General features: G+C 53.9%; 1 protein-coding gene across 1 annotated transcript; it reads right to left on the bottom strand.

The window, feature by feature from the left end:
• Nucleotides 1-544: 544 nt before the first annotated feature.
• NYNRIN (NYN domain and retroviral integrase containing) lies at nt 545-21,823 on the bottom strand (the record flags this gene model as incomplete). Its single annotated transcript, XM_080707111.1, has 13 exons — nt 545-614; nt 1,572-4,156; nt 4,415-4,445; nt 6,188-6,289; nt 6,509-6,610; nt 8,035-8,131; nt 8,244-8,374; nt 10,467-10,600; nt 11,879-12,047; nt 12,166-12,818; nt 20,957-21,171; nt 21,245-21,325; nt 21,760-21,823. 13 exons carry the CDS (start codon nt 21,821-21,823, stop codon nt 545-547), a joined length of 4,434 nt encoding a protein of 1,477 aa, XP_080563237.1.
• Between the last annotated feature and the right edge of the window lie 1,649 nt (nt 21,824-23,472).

Below are 23,472 nucleotides of genomic sequence, written 5' to 3'. Positions count from 1 at the left end.
GCAAGTTGCTTTACTTCTCGGGGCCTCTTTCATAAAACAAGCAGGCTGGACTGGATGGCGAGTTCTCCAGACTCCAGTGCTCTGCAACACCAAGTGCTTGGGGCAGCCGCACCAGGGTGGGTTCTGGAGGGATGAAGCCCTGCGGGGGGCCAGCCAGAGGCACGGTGCTGGTCTCCACCCAGAGGCAGCAATCAGAGGGGTGGGCGGGTGTAAGCCTGTGAGGAACTCAGCATGAGAGTGAGCTGTGCAGAGCACGGCCAAGGAGCTCAGGGCTCCCGCTACACAGAAGGCAGATCCAGAGGACTGGGGGCCAGGGTGGAGTGGGTGGGAGAGGGTGATCCAGACAAAGCAATCACACGCCATGCAGGGGCTCAGGATACAAGGAACGGTGAGGCCTGAAGGAGTGGAGGGGGGGGGAGTGGTTGGGAGGTTAAGCTACACCAGCACTGGCAGCGTGCCAGGCTGCTCCTTTCAGATGCCCCACCCTGCCCCACAGAGCCAGAGAGTTTCAGATGCCCCACCCTGCCCCACAGAGCCAGCGCCCCTAGTAGAAGCAGCTCTTCAGGTAGATGCCATACTCGGCATCACGACCCTTGATTCTTGTGGGGTAGACACTGTCAAAGGAGGGGTCAAGAGCTGTCTCCATCAGCTAGAGTAAATGAGGTAGGCCAACTCATCTGCAACTCCTGCCTTGCCTGTGCTGACAGGCGGGTGGCTCCTGGCGGGCCATCCTCCCGCCCAGAGGCCCAGGGTGACTGCCAGCCGTTCCTTGACAGCTAGGAAGGCTGATCTTGGCCGAAGAAAGCTGACTATAAGGCTGGGGAGCTAGCTGCTCCCCAAAGCCCTTGTGGGTTTGCGCCAGTACAACCCCAAGGGCAAAGGCTTCCGGAATGCACAGGTGGAGGGTTACACCCGTATTTGAGGTTTCTGTTTGAGAAAGGGCTGTGGTTCCAACTTTGAGGTCCAGAGCCACAGTTTCCTGGTTAAGACAGCCAGGTATAAGATTCTGGGGTGTGGGCCAGGTACAGTGGTACACACCTGTAATACCATCTACTCAGAAGGCTGAGGCAGGAGGATTGCAAGTTCAAGGCTGGCCTCAGTAATTTAGTGAGACCCTGTCTCAAAATGAGATAAAAGGACTAGAGGTATAACTCAGTGGTAGAGGGTACCTGGGTCCAATCCCTGCTACATATATATATATATATGGTATGTGTGAATGTGTGCATATAACACTGTACACCTGTATGTGTGTAAAAGGACAAGAAGATACTTGGGGAAGATTCTGAGTCTGACCTACTTTAGTAAGGGGACTTTTACTCCCCAGTGTAAAATTACCAGAAGCTTTTATTTGACAGCCTTTGGCAAATTCTCCAAATACCCCAAAATGGGGATGTTTCTATAGGGCCACTGGTCCCTAGCTCAAGGCAACACAGCAAAACTTTGTAAAGTAACTTCTCTATAAAAGGCACAAGTGAGGACCACAAAGAGCCCAGAGCACACTGTGGAGCGGGGGCAGCCTAGCAGCAGAAACCCAGGACCCTGGGGCAGGGGCTCCCAGTGCTCCCGCTCACTGCTCCGAGACCCTGAAGGTCAGCGGCGTGCCACTCTTGGCAAAGCTCCTCATCAGACTGCTGGGGTAGATGCACCCCAGCTTATCTGGGGTCGGGAAGCCCCATACCCTGTAGAGAGACAAGCTCAGCCGGTCCCCAATATAGAAGGGGCCCACCCATTTGGCACTGCTGCCGTTCCTGGGGAGGGACAGCAAGAGGACCTGGTCCCCCACGTTCCACTCCTTCTCCTGGCTCTCCCGCTTGAAACGCCTGTTGTCCGCCTTCTCGCCCGCCTTCTCAGCCACCCTCCCGTGGAACTCCAGCAGCTCCCGGACCAGCTGGAGCAGAAAGACGTCCATCTTGAGCCCCTCAATGTTTGCGCTGCTCATCTCCCACCACAGGGGCTCGCTCACCCTCACCTCACCCCCAGTCAGGACCTGGCACGGCGTGGCCTCCGAGGAGGAGGCCCTGAAGGCCAGGTGCAGCAAGGGCAGGGAGGCCGCCCACTTCTTGCCATTCAGGAAGATGAACTCCTTCAGGGCCCTCTTGAACTCCCAGTAGGCCTCTGAGCTCGCCAGGCAGGGGAACTGGAGGTCCCTGCTCAGGGTGGCCACCTGGGCGCCCAGGGCCAGTCCACAGCTCACCAGGACATGCCGGGCAAACTGGGAGCCCTGGGCAGCCTCCAGCCTCACAGGAACACCCCACCTGGCAAACACGTGCTGAAGCAGCACCTGGGCCACCGCCGTGTGCGTGTAGGGCTTCAACGGGAACGCCTCCACCCACCTGGTGTGGGGGTCAGCCACGATGAGCACGTGCTTGTGGCCCTCCTCGCTCGCAGTGATCGGACCCACCACCTCGATCTGCAGGTTCGACCAAGGGGCGGTCGACCTGAGAGGCCACGGTGATTCGATCACCTTCAGCTCACTGCCCGTGAGATTTCGGGGGATGCAGAACAAGCAGCTCCTGCAGTAATCCCTCACATGCTCCTGCATGCCAGGCCACCAGCCCAGCAACCGCAACTTCTTGTAGGTCTCCTCTGGCCTCTGGTGGCCCCCCACGGGGAGGTCATGCACGGAGAAAATCAGATCCCTCCGGAGCTGCCTCGGGACTACCCACACCCTGGGCTTTTTGTCTCCCTTGAACATAAGCACGCCACTCTCCTGGTCAAGGCTGAGCCAGTGGAAGGCGGAACTGAAGGGGGAGGAGCCAGATAACTTCTGCCCGGCCTGCAGCTTGGCAATGATCTCAGCCAGGGCGCCATCGCTCAGCTGTAACGCCAGCAAGTTGGGCTTTCTGCCCATAGGGTGGGTAGGCACTACAGGGACTGGTACATCCTTTGGCAAGCTCCACCACTCCCCACCCCCTTGGGCACCCTGCTTGGCCAGGGTATCCACTGTCACGGCAAACAGAGAGCCCCGGTAGGAGGTTCTGTAGATAAAGGGAAGCGACGAGAGACCAGAAGTGAGGGATATAATGTAGGAGAGCAGGCCGGGGTGAGGTAGCAGAGCCCCATCCGAGGAGAGGAAGCCCCGGGCCCTCCAGAGGGGCAGGAGCTCCCAGAGGAGGCTGAAGATCCAGTGGCAGTGGGTGAGGAAAACCACCGGGAGGTCGGACTGGCCGAAGCGCTCCAGGCCACAGGCCACGGCCGCCAGGTGGGCATAGGTGGGTGTGTACGGGGAGCAGGAGAAGGAGAGGGAGACAGGGGCGCTGGTGGGAGACAGGACATAGAGACCGAAGCCAGCACACCACTCGTCCTCGCGGTAGAAGCAATAGCCTGACATGTGGATGCAGATAAACGTGGACAGGTCAGAGAAGGGAGGCAGGGCCTGGAAAGAGCGAGGCATGGAGGAGGCGGGCGTCAGCAGGCGGTTCTCCCCCAGCAGGCCCTGGAGGAGGGACAGCTCCAGGGCCCTCTTGCCTTTGTCTTGTACCAAGAGGGACCATCGGATCAACCACGCTTCAGAAACCCGGCAACCCTCTCTAGCCTCAGGGTCTGCGGTGGTCCGCGAGGCATAGGAAAGGTCTAGAACCACTGGGGTGTCGCCAATGCAGCGGGAAAAATGCTTGAGGGCCCAGGCCACAGCGTAGGGGCTGTCGCCTCCTGACTGGGGGCCCTGGCCTTCCTCATCGGGGAGGAGGGGCTTCGAGGTGTAGGCGACGAGGAGCTTCCTCCCGGCGTGCTCCTGGTGGAGGGTGGCCGTCAGGGCCACCTGGCTCACCATCACCTCCAAGAGGAAGGGCAGCTGGGGGTTGGGGGCCATCAGACAGAGGGCAGACACCAGGGCTCGCTTCAGGGCCAGGAAGGCCTTCTCATGCTCCTGGGCCCACTGCCAGTCTGGCTTCTGCTTGAGGAGGCTGTGCAGGGGGCCCACGAGGGCTTCATAGTCGGGGATGACGTCCCGGTGGGAGTCCATAAACCCCATGAAGAAAGAGAGTGCGGTGAAGTTGCTGGGGATGGTCAGCAGGGCCAGCTGGGCCAGCACCTGCTGGCAGGGAGCCTTCCCATCCCAGGGGATGCCCAGGGAGGGAGAGCCCAGCACTGGCAGGAGATCGATGTCTAGGGCCCCGTCAGCGGGGTCGTGGAGGCTGAGACACCGGAGGATTTCCTCAGAAAGGGAAGGACACTCGGCTGAGAATGCTGAAGAGTCACGGTCATCCTTCTCGGCTGGCTGCGGACACCCCTGCCCTTCCCCCTGCTCCTCCTCCTGCCTCTCCTCCTCCTCCTTCTCTTTCTCCTCCTCCTCCTTCTCTTTCTCCTCCTCCCTGGCTTCTTCCAAACTCTGCAGATCCTCCAGGGACCCAGGGTCAGCATCATCACTCAACTCAGAGATGCTGGCTGAGCTGGGAGGAAGGGTCTTCCATACCTTCAGGAAGTTGCCGATGTCCATGTCCAACCTACACAAAAACAGGTAAAAGGAGAGGGGCAGCCCCGCTCCGGAGGTCATCAAGGGCAAGGACACAGCTGTGAGTAACACCCACAGCGCCTCATCCTATCCCTGAGTAACCCTGAGGCTGGGCCAGGTGCCAGCCTCCTGCACCGGATGGGCTCAGCCAGGTCCCTTCCAGCAAACACTTGCTCTTACCCCCACATCTGCCGGACCTCAACATGAAAGATTCACCTGTGCTTTGAAGGCTCATCAAATCAAAACCCCACTGACCCAGACACATTTAAACTAGCTTTAAACCAATGGTTTAATAAAAGATAACTGGCAGCTCACAAGTTGCTCCAGGATGGGCATCCCAGGGGAGAAGTGGAGACCAGAGGGGGAGCCCATCACACAGGGAGAAGCGGAGACCAGAGTGGGAGCCCATCACACAGGGGAGAAGCGGAGACCAGAGGGGGAGCCCATCACACAGGGGAGAAGTGGAGACCAGAGGGGGAGCCCATCACACAGGGGAGAAGGGGAGACCAGAGGGGGAGCCCATCACACAGGGAGAAGCGGAGACCAGAGAGGGAGCCCATCACACAGAAAATGCACTTCATCCTCACTTCTCAACTGGTGAATGAGGCTGGCCCTAGAAGCAGGACCCTCTACACCCTGCTGGATCAGAGTTACTACAAACTAATTCTGCCACAACCAACAAAGTGCTCTGGCAAAGTTACTCGAGTCTCAAATTTCTCATCCATAAAATAAGAATGGTCAGCCGGGCGCGGTGGCGCACGCTTATAATCCCAGCATTCGGGAGGCTGAGACCTGGAGGATCGCGGTTCGCGGACAGCCTCAGCTACTTAGCGAGGCCCTCTGCAACTCAGCGAGACCCGGTTTCAAAATAAGGAATAAAAAATAGGGCAGGGGGTATAGCTTGGAGGTCAAATGTCCCTGGCTTCCATCCCCAGACCCACAAATAAATAAATAAATAAATAAATAAATAAATAAATAAGAATGGTCACTTATCCCTCACCCAAGTCGTGAAGACAAAAGGAGATAATAAACATGATAGCTCAGCCGGGCGTGGTGGCACACACTTGCAATCCCAGCATTCGGGAGGCTAAGACTGGAGGATCGCGGTTCACGGACAGCCTCAGCTACTTAGTGAGGCCCTCCGTAACTTAGTGAAGCTCTGTTTCAAAATAAAGAATTAAAAAAAAAAAAAACAACAGGGCAGGAGGTGTAGCTCGGAGGTCGAATGCCCCCTGGGTTTCATCTCCAGACCCGCAAAAAAAAATAAATAAATAAAAACATGATAGCACATGCTCTAGACACGGTGCCCCCTGGACACAATGGAATGAGAATGAGCCTGTTCACTGCCACATTGGAACCAACAGTGTAAAAGGGAAACAGTCAAATGGTCCTCAACCAGAGAACCAGTACATCTATTATGTGGGACTTATGTAACTGAATACATGGCCACTAGAATGGGCTACATGATTTAGTATACACCTGAAAAAATAATGAAATGTTGAACATAATGCCAGTTGTAGAAGAATATGTATAGTATTAAAGTATGTATGTAAAATGTTCACGCCATACTGTATGTGGTTTATGGACACGCCCATATATGTAGAAGCATAAAGACACAAAAAAGTCAAATCATTCTTCATTAGTAAGCAGTAGAAAAATGTTGGCTAGTGCTAAAGAGAAGTTTCTGATCAGTTCCAGGAGGGCCAGGGAGGCAGGGGAGGCCTGACCTATTACCTGTTTGGCTTCTTCAGAAACTCATCCAAGGTGGGGCCATCACGGCCCAGGGGGTCATCTGGTACCATGAAGAGATTCCCCGCAAAGGTGAAGGGCAGCAGGCTGGACCCGGGAGAGAAAGGGCCCGGTCATCGATGAGCCCTCAGCTCACCCACACCCTGTTGCTGCCTGGTTCCTCTATGGGGCTGAGACCCCGGTCCCCCAGCAGGTGTTGGCGAGCCTTACACCACGGCCCCTCTCCCTGCCCCAAAATGTCCCCTGCCAGGGGCTGCCTGACATCGAGGGGAAGGAGCGGCTGAAGCCCCAAGGGGGCTGCCTCACCGATCTTTGATCATTAGTTTCTTGGAATTATTCATCAGGATGTGAATCTGCTCATTGGTGACAATGATGCCATCTGTCTCCTCCGCCAACTTTACCATGAACCTGCAAAGGCAAGGGGGAGTCACTCACAACCCAGGAACCATCCCACTCGCTTTCCGGATCCTCTAGGAACTTGAACTAGTAACTCCACAGAGAGGTGTGTTAGACAAGCACTGTGCCCTACAGTCAGGGAGCCAGGGCTCCGGAGTACATCCCTCCTCTGTGCAGCCATCTGGGACCACCAGCAGCCCCCTGGAAGAGTGTGCCTGGATGCACACAGCCCAACTATGTACACAAGCACACGGCCCTATCAGACACAGAAACGCACACACTCGTGCATAGTCACACATGCATATTTATGGCTTCAGTTTCTGTTCCACGCTACCTTGAGAATTAAACTGAAAAAGGCAGTGAATTTAAGTGTCCAGCTCAGTGCCTGCCACACAGGTATGCACAAATATTCCAATTCCTTCACCACTGCACAACATCCATTTGCATACCAAGACATACATACACATATATGCTAACACATATACAAACAAAAACAAAACACATATATAAACAAAACCATTTTCCAAGGCTCACCTCTCCTCTAAGGAGGGCTGTTACTAGGAAAGAAAACAAAGACTGCCTCCTTCTCAGCAGTCCCTGAAGACCTTCATCCCAGCTACCCCAAGCATGCTCTTTCCCGTGTGCCAGGCAGAGGGGCCTTCTGCAGAAAATCTGCCTTCCCTCAGACCCAGGTGAGACACGTGAAGACCTCAGCCAAGGGTGAGCTAACAGTCCTGTCCGGCTCTTCTTGGGCCCTAAGGCTGGGTGGATGTCAGGGCTTGGGGAAAGTGAAGGAGAAACAGAATTTCTCCTCGGGCAGCCTGGGAAGTGCCTAGGTGAGGCCACGCCCTCTGTCTGCCCAGCATCAACTCCAGCCCAGGGCCAGGGCCTTCCTTGCTGGGAGAGGCTGCGTTTTGGAGGCAAAGTCACAGGCTTCTCTGGGCACACTGGTTCAGCCATGCTGAGGAGCGGGTGCTTGAGATGGACAGGAACTCAGGGCTTAGGTGAGACCAGGTCAGCCTAGCTCCATCCCAGAGCCATCGCCATACCTCCTTCCAGTGCCAGGGCTTAGAAGGAAAAGACTGAAGCAGTTCCCAAGACACAAACTTCAACCCAGACTGGCACCCAAAAGCCTGGGGACCTGTGACGCTCACGCAAAGCATGGGGCTTTGCCAGTCCAATGCAGTTATGTGGGCCCACAGCCCCGGGGGACAAAAGCCAGTTAACTCCGGGAAAGAGCTCCAGAGACCCAAAGTCAGGAGGGACCTTGGGCTTGGGTAGAGCTGACCTGGAGCCCTCTGCTCTCTTGTGCCCCACCCCATCCTCTAGGACATGACCCCCTGATGATTCTGCTCTCAAGAGGATGGGGCAGGAGGCACCAGACACTCCATCTGGCCCCAAGCCCTGAGCCCGGCAGAGAGGCGGGAGCAGCGCACCTGTAGTCATAGGTGGCGATCTTCTTGCCATTCTCCAGCTGGGAGGGCGTGATTGAGAGCATCTTGAGTGAGTGGAGCTTCGTCAGGAAGTGGCTCTCTGGGGGTGAAAGACAGACATGGTCAGAGGAAGGGCACGGGAGGGCGCGGTGGCAAGGCTGGGGAAGCAAAGTGCTGATGCGGAGGAGCTGGGCGGGCCGCGGCCACCTCACCTCGCACCCGCCGGTTCTTCCTCAGCTGCCAGGTGGGCACAAATACCGTGACCTCTCGGTGTCCCCGGTTCCAGAAATACTGCACGGCCATGGCGATGCCGCGGCAGGAGAAGAAGTGCTGGAGGCCATGCCTGTGGGCGAGGGAGGGAGAGCGAGGGCATGGCTCCACCACCCCTCCCCGCTCTCGGAGCATCGCAGAGCCAGCCCGGGCAGCACACAGGCCACGCCAGGGGCCAGCCCAGCACCAGACGCCGCGACGCCTTCCCCTTCCCTACGCCCCCCAAGCGTGTTGTGAGCAAATGCTGGGTGAACTGCCAGGCAGAACAGAGGAAGACAGCCCCTCCCCTCAGAGCAAAATCCCTGAACACGTATTGTGTTCAATACAACACAGATACTACATCATGTGGCAAATTAGTCTTTTTTTTTTTTTTTTTTTGTACTGAGGACTTAACCCAGGGGCATTCTACCTCTGAGCCTCTGAGTTACACTCCTCAGCCCTTGTTTTATTTTTATTTACCTCTGAGCTACACCCTTAGCTCTATTTTATTTACTTATTTATTCATTTATTTATTTATTGGCAGTACTGAGGATGAAACCCAGGGGCATTCTACTTCTGAGCTACACCCCCCAGTCCTATTTTTTATCCCTTATTTTGAAACAGGGTCTCACTGAGTTGCAAAGGGCCTCACTAAGTAGCTGAGGCTGTCTGCGAATCAGGATCCTCCTGTCTCAGCCTCCCAAATGCTGGGATTACAAGTGTGTGCCATCACGCCCAGCTTATTTTTTTTTTTTTTTTGAGGGTCTGGTGATGGAATCCAGGGGCATTCACCTCCAAGCTACACTCCCTGACCTATTTTTTATTCTTTATTTTGAAACAGGGTCTCACGGAGTTGCAAAGGGCCTCACTAAGTAGCCGAGGCTGTCCTGTCTCAGCCTCCCAAATGCTGGGATTACAAGCGTGCGCCACCACGCCCAGCTTGTTATTTTATTTTATTTTATCTTATTTTATTTTTTTGAGAGTCTGGGGATGGAACCCAGGGGTATTTGACCTCCAAGCTATACCCCTTGCCCTATTTTTTACTCTTTATTTTGAAACAGGATCTCACTAAATTGTGGAAGGCATCACTAAGTCGCTGAGGCTGTCCACGAACCACGATCTTCCAGTCTCAGCCTCCCGAATGCTGGGATTACAAACGTGCTCCACCACACCTGGTTTATTACTTTATTTTGAAACAGGGTCTCACTAAGTTGTGAAGGGCCTCACTAGGTTACTAAGGCTAGTTGTGAACCTGCAATCCTATCTCAGCCTCCCAAGTAATGGGATTACAAGTATGAGCCACTACACCTGGCTTAATTTTTATTTTTGAAACAAAGTCTTGCTAAGTTGCTAGAGGTCTCACTAAGTTGCTGAGGCTGGCTTCGAACCTGCAATCCTCCTGTCTCAGCCTCCTAAATACTGGGATTACAGGCATGTGCCACCACCACACCTGCCTAAATTAAGCAGTCTTGTGTGTATTTCTCCCGAATATCTCTACAGCAGTGAACAGTGTGCAGGGAGGGCAAACTCTAAAGGACAGTGCGGTTCAAAAGAGCTTGAGAGGGTATCTGAGCTGGGCCTTGGAGTTGGGAACGAATGTTTAGAAACTAGCCTGGGAAGATCATGGGCTTGACAGTGGACAGAGCTAAACCCAAAGCCAGCTGAGCCCTTGGTAGTTCAGGGATGCTAGGCAGAAGTCCTCATTCTAACCTATTTCTGCATCTACCAAAAACCAGCCCTGGCCCCTGGCAGGGCTGCCTTGAGGAGTCAGTGCACAGCCTGGAGGGCAGTGGCCACACAACTGCCACTTCCCTCTTATCTATTCCCCATTTGTTGTTTGTTTGTTTTTGAGGTGCTGGGAATTGAGCCCAGGGGCATTCTACCTTCAGCAATAACTATTTTTTTATTTGGAAATAGGATTGGAAATTGAAATTTTATTTCCAAATTTTATTTGGAAATTGAAAATAGGGTCTCAATAAGTTGCTGAGGCCAGCTTCGAAACCTGTGATCCTTCTGTTTCAACCTCTCATGTACTGGGGTTACTGGTGTGTGCCATTGCACCCAGCTCCCCACTGAACCCTCTGCCACCCATATGAGAGTCAGGAAGGGTGCCCACACTCCACTGCCCAGGGATGCTCTCCCCAGGAACTAGCATTCCCTGCCCTCCCCACGCCATGGCTACTCACACCAGGGCCACACTGCTGCCATCAATGATCACTCGCCGCAACTCCTGGTTCCCAGGTTCCCCCGACAAGTTCAACTCGTAGGGTGTGTTCAGAGCTTCGTGGTACCTCTGGAAGCTGGTCACTGTGCTGTTTGCCTGCTGGTGGCGAAGTGGCTGCCTCGGGGTCCCCTCCCAAGCTCCCAAGATCCCCTCCATCAGGAACGGATGCTTACCGCTGGGGGCCAAAGTGCTGCTGGGCTGGGGACCCTGCCTTCGAGCCACCCCCTGGCCCTTGGGTAAGGAGACGCTGCCCCTTGATGAAGGCTGGGCCTCACTCAGAAGTTTGGCTACATCCGATGTTGACCCTGCATTTGTGGGTGCCTTCTGGGCTGCAGGCATTTTGGGAGCTTTGCATGCTTTAGAGTTTGCAGCTACTTTGGGGGTCGCAGATGTTTTGGGAGCTGCAGGTACTTTGGGAGCTGTGGATCCTGTTTTAGATGCGGCTTGAGCTTTGGGTGTCTGGGGTCCTGCAGGTGGTGTCCTAATTGCAGGTCCCTTCTGAGCCATGGGAGCTTTCTGGGTTGTAGACGAGGCTTGAGCTGCTGAGGCCGGGTGACCCTCGGCTGCTTTGTGAGCTGTGGTCGCCATCTGCACTGCTGGCTTTGTTGAAGTTGAAGGCACTTTGGGAGCTGCAGGCTCTGCGTGTGCTGCCGGCATCACGGGGTCTGGGGGCACTTGGGTAGCGGCAGGTGGCCCTTGGGTTAGGGGTGGGTCTGCAGCTTTGGGTTCTGCTGCAGCCAGGGGCACTTTGAGTGTTTCAGGCACTGTTTGAGCTTCAGGTTCTGACTGGACTGTCAGCCCCCCAGGAGCCACGGGCCTCCCTTGAACTATGGGCTTCCCCTGCTGTGTAGCTGGTGTTAGAGAGGACCCCTTTTCCAGCCCCTTGCAATTCAATGGCATACTTCCTTGATCCCCTGGCTCTTCTCCAGCTTGTAATTGGGGTACGGAGGACAAAGGTGACCCTATCTGTGGAAGTACTGAGCTACCCTTGTCCTTTACACCAGAGTCCCTGGGAACCACTAACAAACTCATGACTTTGGGTGGGTCCTCTGGCCTCGAGCAATTCTGTAGGGCTACATCTCCTCCCAGCCTCCCATCTGGTCCACAAGCGGGGCTTTCCACACTGGGCAGAGCAGCCAGCTCCTTCTGCTTCCATTCCAGATTTAAAGGCAAAGGATTCTGCCCTGGCAGCTTCAGCTGGATGGGGCCCAGTGGCCTTTGCCAGAAGGAGAAATTTAAGCATGCCTGGGACAGGAGCCAGGCCAGGTGGAGAGAATGCAGTTCATTGATCCTCCAGAAGGTTGCAGCGATAGCCCCCGGCCACAAGGGCCCAATGGCAGGTCCGGGAGCCCAGGCCTTCCAGGATGGACTCACACTCAGAACTGACACCGGAGGCTGGAAGGGGGGCTTATCTCCCACCCTCTGGACCTGCCTTTGCTGCACCAAGGCTTGTGAGTGGTTTGCAGAGTCCTGGCTGCCTCTGGCTGGCACGGGCCCTTCCTCTCGAGCACTGTCTGTACCACCTCGGTAGTTGGAACTGACCCTGCAGAAAGACCAAGTTTGTTGAAAAGGTGGAAAGAGGCCAGTTCAGTTTCAAACCTCCTACCACTATTTCTTGGGACAGGGGGTCAGGGAAGCCAGATTCATTCTCTAGAACTTACCGTACCAGCTGGTTAGCTGTTTCCTTCTGTGTGCTCTGGAATGGGAGCAGGGACCCACTGGCTCCCAAGCTGGTTAATTTCTTTGGACTCTCTGGGCGCCCATTCTGGAAGGTCTCCAGGAGAGACCCAGGACTCTCTCCCATGGACAACACAGCCGGGCTTTTCTTCTGCTGCTGAGGAGGGCAGATGAGGATCTCTGGGTAGGAGTGGGCACTGGAGATGCCAAAGTAGCCGAGCCACTCAATGATGTCCTCCTTGCCGGCAGCATCCCGCACCAGGCTCAGCAGCAGCTCCTGGACCGCAGGGGGCAGCTGCAGCAGGTCCCCTGCATACTGGTCCCCACGGATCCACACCAAGGCCCCAAAGGCCCGCGTCACCTCAGCCTCCCAGATCCCCCTGGGGGTCGGCAGAGGGGCAGGACCCCAGCGCAGCCGTGCCACCAGCTCCTCCAGCCAGTTCTGGATCTTGGTGAAAGACTCCGTCAGCCCGCCCACCATCAGGGACCCAGGGGGGCCTGGCACCAGGTAGGCCAGGGTGCTCCAGCAGAGGCAGTCCAGGAAGAGGCCCTGGGCCCCCAGGAAAGCACAGTGCAGCAGTGGTGGGTAGCGGACCTCCTTCCATAGCTCCGGGCTGCACAGGCCCTTCAGGTACTCCTGGGCACAGGGAAAAGAGGAAGCCATCCAGTTACAGGCGGACGTCTGGCCCTCACTACGCACGAGCCCTTCCCTGCCTGCTCCCGCCGCAGCCCAGCCGCTCTCTCTGACCCTCACATACATACTCCTTTTCAATGAATAGTGACAAAATGGGGGAGACCTAGATTCGGAATCAAGAGATCTGGCTTGAATCCCAACTTGGCCTCAATAGATTAGGACTGTGGGATATCTGTCATTTTCTCAAAGCCTCGGTGTGTGTGTGTGTGTGTGTGTGTGTGTGTGTGTGTGTGTGTGTTACTAGAGATTGAATGAACCTAGGGGCCCCTACCTACAAGCTACACCTCCAGTCCTTTTTTATTTTTTTCTTTGAAACAAGGTCTCCCTAGGCTGCTGAGTCTTGCTAAACTGCAGAGTCTGGTCTCAAACCTGTGATCCCTCCTCTGCATTCCAGAGTTGTATGACAGCTAGGGGGAGGGAAAGGGCCATATACTACTGGGCACTCTCCAGGTGTCAGGAACTAGGGCAGAGGGGCCAAGTTATTTATGCTCCCCCTTCCACCTGTGTTTTCCCATCTGTAAAATGGGGGTGGCAATAGTCCCCATGTAGCCAGATGTGGTGGCTTGTAATCTCAGTATTTGGGAGGCTGAAACAGGAGGATTGCAGGTTCTAGGCCAGCCTCAGCAACTAGTGAGACTTCCATCAACTTAGCAAGACCCTGTTTCCAAATTTAAAAAAAAAAAAAAAGTGCTAGGACTGTAGCTCAGAGGTACAATGCTCCTGGGCTCAATCCCCAGCACGCCCCACACAAAATAATAAAAATTAATAATAATAGTAATAATAGTAATTCCTGCCTCATTAGGCTAATTGTAGCTTTAGTGAGCTGATGCATACATACAGGATGGTTCCTGGCACAACCTGCATCTATTTTGCAGGCTTGGAAGGGTTGTTCAGCTTCCCCAAGGGCACAGAACTCAAAGGAACTGCTCCAGAATCACAGCGCAAGTCTGCCTGACTCAAAAAGAAAATCTCTTTCTACCTCCTCTGGTTGACTATAGAGTGACTACCAGGTAATCCTTGGGCTTTGGGCTTAATCTCCCTCCAGAAGGTCTCTAGTACAACCTGTACCCGTAACTATGGCAACTGTTGCCCAGTGGAGACAGAGGAAGAGATAAGTTGCTGGGCCAGTGTCCAGGGCAATGCCCCACAGATACACACATCTATCCACAAGGAAGGCCTCTGTATCTCTGGCTAACCAAGTCCCCACATTTATGGAAAAGGGCTTGGGAAAGGTTCGCTTCTTCCACAGCCCCAGACATTCCAGGGGTGTATAAATATGCCCCCCCCTTTTTTAACTGGGGATTGAACCCAGAGGCATTCTACCTCCAAGCTATACCCTAACCCTATTTATTTAGTTAGTTTTGTGGTACAGGAGATGGAATCCAGAGAGAGGCATTCTTCTTCTATGCTATGCCCTCAGTTCTGTTTTTTTTTAATTAATTAATTAATTACATTTGAAGTACTGGGGATAGAACCCAGGGGCATTCTACCTCTGAGCTATACCCTCAGCCCTATTTTTTTATTCTTTTTTTTTTTTTTTTTTTGCAGTACTGGGGATGGAACCCAGGGGAATTCTACCTCCAAGCTACACCCCCAGCCCTATTTTTTATTCTTTATTTTGAAATAGGGTCTCACTGAGTTGCAAAAGGCCTCATCACATAGTAGCTGAGGCTGTCCTCAATCCTCCCATCTCAGCCTCCCAAGTACTGGGATTACAAGTGTGCAGCACCATGCCCAGGTCTTTTGTTGTTGTTGTTGTTGTTGTTGTTGTTTTTTAGAAACTGGATTTCACAGCCTGGGCATGGTGGTACCTGCTTGTAATCCCAGCATTCAAGAGGCTGAAACAGGAGGATCGCGGTTCGAGGACAGCCTCAGCTACTTAGTGAGGCCCTCTGCAATTCAGTAAGACTCTGTTTCAAAAATAAAGAATAAAAAAATAGGGCTGGGCATGTAACTCAGCGGTAGAATGCCCCTGGGTTCCATCCCCAGCACCGAAAAAAAAAAAAAAGAAAGAAAAAAGAAAGAAAGAAAGAAAGAAAGAAAGAAAGAAAGGAAGGAAGAAAGAAAGAAAGAAAGAGGATTTCACTAAGTTGTTGAGGGTCTGGCTAAATTATTGAGGCTGGCCTCAAACCTGCAGTCCTCCTGTCTCATCCTCCCAAAAACTGGAATTACAAGCATGTACCACCACACCCAGCTTTCTTTCTTTCTTTCTTTTTCAATACGGGAGATGGAACCCAGGAGCATTCTACCTCCAAGCTATACCCCTAGCCCTATTTTTTTATTCTTTATTTTGAAACAAGGTCTCACTGAGTTGCAGAGGGCCTCACTAAGTAGCTGAGGCTGTCTGAGAACCTGGATCCTCCTGTCTCGGACTCCTGAATGCTGGGATTATAAGCGTGTACCACAATGCCTGGCTTGTTCTTTCTTTCTTTCTTTCTTTCTTTCTTTCTTTCTTTCTTTCTTTCTTTCTTTCTTTCTTTCTTTCTGTACAGGAGATTGAACCTAGGGGCATTCCACCTCTGAGCTACATCCCCAGCCCTATTTATTTATTTATTTATTTATTTATTTATTTATTTTGATGGTACTGGGGTTCCTGGAAGCCCTTCTACCTCCAGGCTACACTCTCAGACCTGTTTTATACTTTTTATTTGGAAACAGGGTCTCTTAAGCCAGCGCAGCTGGCTTCAAACCTGCGCGATCCTCCTGTCTCCCCCTCCCAAGTGCAGGGATTACAAGTGTGCGCCATCATGCCGGCTTATTTTATTTATTTTGAAACAGGGTCTCACTAAATTTCTGAGGGCCTCACTACATTGCTGAGGCCAGCCATGACCCTGCGATCCTCCTGCCTTGACCTCCCAAGTTTATGTGGCTCATAGTTCTAGAGGCTGGGAAGTCCAAGAGCACAGCATTGGCATCTGGCAAGGTCCCCTGTGCTGCGTCAAAACAGCAGAAGGCCAGGCATGCTGGCGCGTGTCTATAATCCCAGTACTTGGGAGGCTGAAACAGGATGATCACAGGTTCAAAGAAGGCCTCAGAAACGTAGCCTCAGCCGGGTGTGGTGGCGCATGCTTGTAATCCCCGCGATTGGGAAGCTGAGACTGGAGGATTGCACAGATTCAAAGCCAGCCTCAGCTACTTAGTGAGACCCTGTTTCCAAAAAAATATAAATGGGTCTGGGAGTTGCCCGGAGGTAGAAAGCCTCTGGGTTCCACCCCCAGTACCACAAAAAAAAAAAAAAAAAAAAAAAAGGCAGGGGATGTAGCTTGGAGGTTAAATGCCTCTGGGTTCCATCCCCAGACCCGCAAAAAAAAAAAAAAAGAAAAAGAAAAGAAAGAAACAGCCTCAGTGAGACCCTGCTTCAGAATAAAAATAGGGCTAAGGTTATGGCTCATACACACACACACACACACACACACAGCAGAAAGGCAAAAGAATGGGCAAGACAGAGAAAGGAGTGAGGGGGGCATTTTGTGCTAACTAACCCACTTCCCTGATAATGGCATTAACCCACTCATGAGAGCACAGCCCTGGTGAACTAATCACCCCCATCTTAATACTGTTACATGGCAATTAAATCCTAACCTGTTTTGAAGGGGATGTTCAAACCCATAGCACTGAGAGGTTCTGGCCCCAGGTCAGAAAAAAACAGAGGCCCAGCCAAGCCTCAAAACTGTATTGAGGGCAACATGCCCTTGTTGCAAACAACGCAAACCACATCCTAAAACAGTTGGTTCCACTCAATGCCCCATCCAGCCCCCCTCTTCCTCCTCCTGCATCCACTGCACCCATCCCCGACCCTGACCCGCTCGTCATCTGCCCCCAGCCCTGGCGCTCCACTTGCTAAGTTTCCTGTTTACCTACCCCTATAGAACTCTGCAAAAACCCTGCTGTCGCTGCATCTCGCTAGATGTAGCCAGGCACATCAACCAATTTTGCTTGCCTATGGATCTGGGATTCGAGCACACCTCCCTTTCAAGCACCTCTGCAGAGCGGTATTCCAGGAAATCAAGGAAGGAAATCAAAAATGAAGATCGACGTGGGGAACAAGCAAGACAAACTCCGAAGTTATAGCGAGGAGAAATCTCAGAGTTTATTCATCCTCAAATCATCACTGGCAACTAAATACGCTGGAGGCGCTGCTTTAAGATGACAGCTGTCATCACAGGGGCAACGAGCTCAGACTGGGTGCGACCCCCAGCGCTTTGGGTTTTTATTGTGAAACAGGGTCTCCCTAAGCTGATGAGGGTCTCATCTAGAGGCTGGCCTCAAACCTGCACTCCTTCTACCTCAGACCCCCAAGAACTGGGATTACAGGTGTGGCCACCACCTGGCTCAGTTCCTATGCTTCTTCACCCTCCTCCAATCCTGCATCCCAAACAAGATACCCCTCCCCTCCCCCAATCCTGCAACCTCTAGCCTCACACACTCTCTTTACCAGTAGGCCAGTGTGCAGGAGGCCATTATCGAAGTACAAGAGTCTCTGACCCCACAGCTGGTAGTGGGATCAGTCACACCACCTCTGTGTGGAAACCACAAAACAGCCTTAAACTCAAGGAATGTTCATAGAGCATTGGACCCAAGCCTCTCACTTTACAAACAAGGAGACCAAGGCTCCGAGAGGAAAAAGGATTTGCTCAGCAATGCAGCTGGTCAATACCAACAACACCTGACGTCTGTCCCCCAGAGGTCTCCACATTTTGCAAAAGCAGTTAGGCCCGCATTATTTCAGGTGACCCTTACAACCTTCCATGAAAGGGATATTATTATATTCTGTGTTTGTTTGTTTGTTTGTTTGTTTGTTTGTTTTGGTGGTGGTACTGGGGTTCCTGGAAGCCCTTCTACCTTAGGGCTACACTCCCAGACCTATTTTTTTTTTTTCTTTTTTGGTGGTACTGGGGATGGAACTCAGGGGCCTTCTACCTCTGGGCTACACTCCCAGACCTATTTTATATTTTATTTGGAAACAGGCTCTCTTAAACCAGGTGAGGCTGGCTTCGAACCTGCGCAATCCTCCTGTCTCAGCCTCCCAAGTGCGGGGATTACAAGAATGCACCACCATGCCCGGCTCCCAGACCTATTTTATATTTTTTTATTTGGAAACAGGGTCTCTTAAGCCAGCGCGGCTGGCTTCGAACCTGCGTGATCCTCCTGTCTCCACCTCCCAACTGGGGGTGGGGGTGGGGGTGATTACAAGCGTGCGCCACCACACCCAGCATATTCTGTGTTTTAGATAAGGAAAACGGCTCAAGGGGACAAATTATTTATTATAGCTAGGCTGCCCAGTTAGGAGGTAACAAACCCCAGCCACAAACTCTCCACCACACTCTTCTCTCCAGGCTGTGATTTGGTGACAAGACCAGATCTCACTAAGCCCTGGGACAAAGCCTTACCCTCCCCACCTTCCCCGTCCTCCTGCCCACACATTTATCCTTTTGTTCATCTGTGCAATCAGGAAGGAATAAGGAAGTGCGTTACCCAGAATTCCCTTCCACTGCATCTTAATCTCCAATAGTGCCTTTCCCTAAAGGAATGGGAGCCATGGGGTTGGGCGAGGGAGGGGACAGCAACTTCAAAATTTAAATACTAAGCTGGCTGGGCATGGTGGCTCATGTTTGTAATCCCCGCGCTTGGGAGGCTGAGACAGGAGGATCGCACAGGTTCGAAGCCAGCCTCAGCTACTTAGTGAGGCTCTCAGCAACTTAGTGAGACCCTGTTTTCAAATAAACCATTAAAAAAAATAGGGCTGGGGATGTATCCCAGAGATAGAATGCTTCTGGACTCCATCCCCAGTACCGCAAAAAAAAAAAAAAAAAAAAAAAAAAAATTAGCTGGGCGTGGTGTCACACTCTTGTAATCTCAGTACTTGGGAGGCTGAGACAGGAGAATCTCTAAGTTCTCCAAGTTTGTGGCCACCATCAGTGAGGCACTCTGCAACTCAGTGAGACTCTGTTTCAAAAATAAAGAATAAAGCCGAGTGTGGTGGCGCACACTTGCAATCTCAGCACTCGGGAGGCTGAGACAGGAGGATCACAGTTTGCAGACAGCTTCAGCTACTTAGTGAGGTCCCTTGCAACTCAGTGAGACCCTGTTTCAAAATAAAGAATAAAAAGTAGGAAGAGGGGTGTAGCTCAGGAGTAGAATGCCCCTGGGTTCCATCCCCAGTACCGAGAGAGAGAGAGAGAGAGAGAGAGAGAGAGAGAGAGAGAGAGAGAGAGAGAGAGATCAGGCATGGTGGCGCAGGATTGTAATCCCAGCATTAAGGAGGCGGTGGAGACCAGAGGATTGTGGTTCGTGGACAGCTTCAGCTACTTAGTGAGGCTCTCCACAACTTAGTGAGACCCTGTTTCAAAATAAAGAATAAAAAAAAATTAGGGCAGGGGGTGTAGCTCTGAGTTCGAATGTTTCTGTTTCCATCACCAGACCAGCAAAAAAGAAAGAAAGAAAGAAAGAAAGAAAGAAAGAAAGAAAGAAAGAAAGAAAGAAAGAGAATAAAAAATCAGGCTGGAGGTATAGCTTGCCCCTGAGTCCCATCCCCAGTACTGGAAATTTTTTTTAAAAAAAGTAGGGTTGGAAGTGTAGCTCAGAGGTAGAAGACCTGTGGGTTCAATCCCCAGTAACACAACACACACACACACACACACACACACACACACACACACACACACAGTAACCCTGAGTCATCAGTGGGAGTTGGACCTGGAGAAGCTGCAAAGGGGTGTAGCGCATCTCAGAAAGTGCTACCCAAGCCAGGCATGGTGGAGCAAGCCTAAAATCCCAATACTTGGGAAGCTGAGACAGAAGGATCACAAGTTCATAGCCAGCCTCAGCAATTTATCAAGACCCTGTTTCAAAATAAAAGATAAAATGGGGCTGAGGATTTAGCTCAGAGGTAGAATGCCCCAGAGTTCAATCCCCAGTAACACAAAGTAACAAAAACAACAAAATTAAGAACCCAAGAGGCTCCTTTCCTTAACTGACCCCATCCCAGCTTCTGAAACTCTCAGGGAGTCCTGCACATCTGTTCTCTAGGCAGACACCCCACCCCTCCCCTCCCCTCCCCTCCCCTCCCCTCCCCCAACACCTCAGCCCGGGCTGGAAGAACTGCTGACCCAGCACCTCAACGCCTGCGGGCGCCTCCGCCTCCGCCTCCCCACCCACCGCTCGGACCAGTTAGGAGACTGGGAAAGACCCAGTGGCGTGCAGGTGTGGGGGTACGGGGGAAGGTGGTCTGGGGCACAGGGAGCCAGGGCATTCCTACCAGGCAGAGATAAGGTAAGGGAGTCTGAAGAAAAGGGAGACCTTGGCCGTGATTGGAGGATGGCAACCCTCCCACCCACGGGGAGGAGAGGCTGGGAGAGGCCAGCGAGAGTGAGAGGCGAGCTGCGGCCTGGCCTGCCCCCGTCCAGCCCGCACAGCAGGCCCTGTCATCTGAAAGCCCGGCGCCCCTCCAGGAACCCCTCCCCTCACCGCCACCAGCATCTTCAAGAGCAGCCGCCTCCACCCCAGGTCCCTGCAAGAGCCTGCCCAGGGCGCCGAGACTGAGGGCCGGGGAGCCCGGGGTCCTGGGTTCCGGTCCAGCCTCTCACCCCACACCCACCTGACCCCCCAGGCTCACGTTTCATGTGTGAAACCGCAGCATCATCGCTCCAGGCTCCCTAAGGGCCCCTCCAGTCCCAGCACTCGGAGCCCCCCTACCCCATTTAGTGAGACAGAGGATGTAGCCTTCCAGGGTCTTGGTGGAGAACAAAGAGGCGTGTTGCAGAAACCACAAAAATGTGGGGCTTTGAGTTGCTCCTCGGATGGAAAATCAGGACAGCGAAAACTGGGGCCCCGCCAGGGACACACAGGCTTCGCAGGCTCCCCACTTCTGACGCGAGGGACCGAGTGACAGCGAGACCGGGGAGGGGTCGAAGGGAGAGGAGGAAGGAGCCCGAGGGCTGCGCGGGCGGAGGGGAGTCAGAGCTGCGGGTACCTGCACCGCCAACCGCCCAGTCCGGGCCGGGGGCTCCTGGGGACGCGGACCCCCCCACCCCGGGTCTGGCTGCAGGGGGCGGCTGGGGAGGAGGAGAGAAGCTGTTTACCTTGGCTTTGCCCGTGTTCTCCCGGGGCCCCTCCAGCTGCAGCCAGAAGTAGGGGGCGTCGGGGCGGCTCTGGAAGGCGCTCAGCCTCACCCTGAAGACCCGCTGCACTTGCAGCCGCTGCCGCTGCACCCGAGGCTTAGAGGTGGTCTGCACCATGAACCACTCCTGCGCCGGGGGCTCGCCCCGGGACAGGAGCATGGCTGCCCCGCCCGCCCCTGGAGAGGGAGACGCGGCGTTGCTGGGGTCCGCGGGGGGCGCCCCGCCCGCCCCGCCCGGCCCGCGACCCACCCGCGCCGCCGGCGCTCCCTCCGGAGCTCCGACCCTCGCCGCGCCGCTCCCGCGACTGGCTCCTGCAGCCAGGGGCTGCAGCTGGGGGTGGGACCGGCCGACCTCCCCCCCGCCCCCCTCTCCCCCTCCGGGAGAAACGGCGTCTGCTGGGTCGCTTAAAGGGGCGCGGGAGGCGGAGGCCGAGAGCCAGGGCGGGAGGGCCCTGGGAGCCCCTGCCTTCCACCCTAGCTTTGGGGCCAGAGCCGGAATCCGGGGGTCCGCGTGCATTCCCCTCCACGGCCTCTCTTTTCGAATGGAAGGACGGGGTGAGGGGAGTAGGGAAGAGTGGGTTTCAGGGACCCTTTTTCGAGATGTGGAACCAGACTCCCTGCTCCCTCCACGGCCGACCACCCCTTCCCTCGGAGGAAAGGGTTAAGGGAGAGCCGGGTGGGGAGCCCGGCCAAGCTGGGCCGCGGGAAACTCCGGGCTGGAGACCAAGCAGGAAGGAAAGGACCGCGCGGACTCCCCGCCCCCACTCGAGTCCGGGTCTGCCGGGGCTGGCGACGCCCCCGGGGCTGGAGGCACAGGGGAGCTGTTCATGGCAGCCCTGCTTGGCAACGCTGTGAAAGAAAGAGAGAGAGAGAGAGAGAGCAGTGGGGCAGATCTATGAGGGCTCCTTCCACTCTTGACCCACCCTTGATGGATTGGCATCATGAGCTGAAACTAGAGCCGAACTGGGGGCTGCTTTCAAACCCAGGCCCCAAACCCCAGGCGCTGTGCGCATCCTAGCCACAAAGAACCACTGAAGGGAAGGGCCCTGCTGGAGGCTGCCCAGGCTGCGCCTAGTCTGGGCTGGCTCAGCCCACCACCTTCCCCCCGACCCCAACCCCAATTCTGTCCCTTGATTGGGACCCAGAAAGGGAAACGGTGGTCAGTGTTGGCTCTAGTTAACTGTGGCCTGGTGTTGATCCTCAAGGCAGATCTCCACCTCTCTCCACCCTTCCAGCCCTAAGTGGGACTCCATCACAAGAGTCTCCGCCTTACCTTGCTTTAGCTTCTCTCCTAAGCAAGATGAGAGCTACACACCCTGATCTTTACTGTCAGGTTCAGGGCGGTAGTACAGACAGGGAGACAGACTGGGTCCCACAAGAAGAGAGTTGGAGCCCAGCATAATGGTGCACTCCTGTGATACCAGTACTCGAGACAGGAAGATCACAGGTTCAAGGCCAGCCTCAGAAACTTAGCAAGGGTCTCTGCAACTTAGTGAGGCCCTGTTTCAAAATAAAAAAATATAATAGGGCTGGGGGGGTGTAGGTGAGAGATAGGTCATTGTGTTTAACCCCCCAGCAACACACACACACACACACACACACACACACACGCCTCAAGAGAACGTCAGCCCACACGCTGTAGAGCCTTGTCAGTACCAGAACAAGGTCAACTCACAGTTACACATGGATGGGGGAGGAAAGCAGATGTTATGGGAACATTTGAAGGTTGGGGAGCAAGGTTGCGGTGGGGCCCGCTGACTGGGTCAAGCTTGAGGGAGCAGGGGAAGGAGCCTGCATTACACCTGCTGCTTCTCACACCTAACTCTCGCTGCCCTCTTCCAGCCGACTGTGGACCCTGGGCACAGCCGCTGTGGTCAAGGAGAACCCCCAGGTTTAATCTTGTGTTTGGAGGCCATGTGAAGGGGTGGGAAGAAGAAAAGCTTAGGAGTCAAGTACTTCATAAATGGGTAAAAGAAAGCAGATTGAGCCTGGCATGGTGGCACACGCTTGTAATCCCAGCATTTGGGAGGCTGAGACTGGAGGATCACAGTTAGCAGACAGCCCCTGTTTCGAAATAAAGAATTAAAAAAATAGGGCAGGGAGTGTAGATCGGAGGTCGAATGCCCCTGGGTTCCATCCCCAGACCCACAAAAAAAAAAGAAAATAAAAAAAAAAAAGAAAGCAGATTATCTAAACACTTGTACCTCTATTCTTTTAGCTCATAAAAATGGGGATAATAATAGCTCCAGCACAGGTTGTAAATCAGACTACACAAACACCTGGTACTGTGTCTAGCACAGAGTAGGTACCTAATAAGTGTTACCGCCCCTCTCCAGATCTTGTCTCTTCTTCCCTATCTCAGCTTAGGCCCATGTCACCATGCCTTCCTAGAAAGCCCTCCTTTCTCGCCCTTTCTAACTCACTCCACCTCCCGCCTGTCCCCTGGATAAAGTGGATTTATTTGCTAGGTAACCTGAG

The sequence above is a fragment of the Muscardinus avellanarius genome, assembly GCF_963383645.1.
Source record: "Muscardinus avellanarius genome assembly, chromosome: 12".
Taxonomy (NCBI): Eukaryota; Metazoa; Chordata; class Mammalia; order Rodentia; family Gliridae; genus Muscardinus; species Muscardinus avellanarius.
The sequence above is the reverse complement of the archived record's forward strand: the minus strand, read 5'-3'. Positions and strand labels throughout refer to the sequence as shown.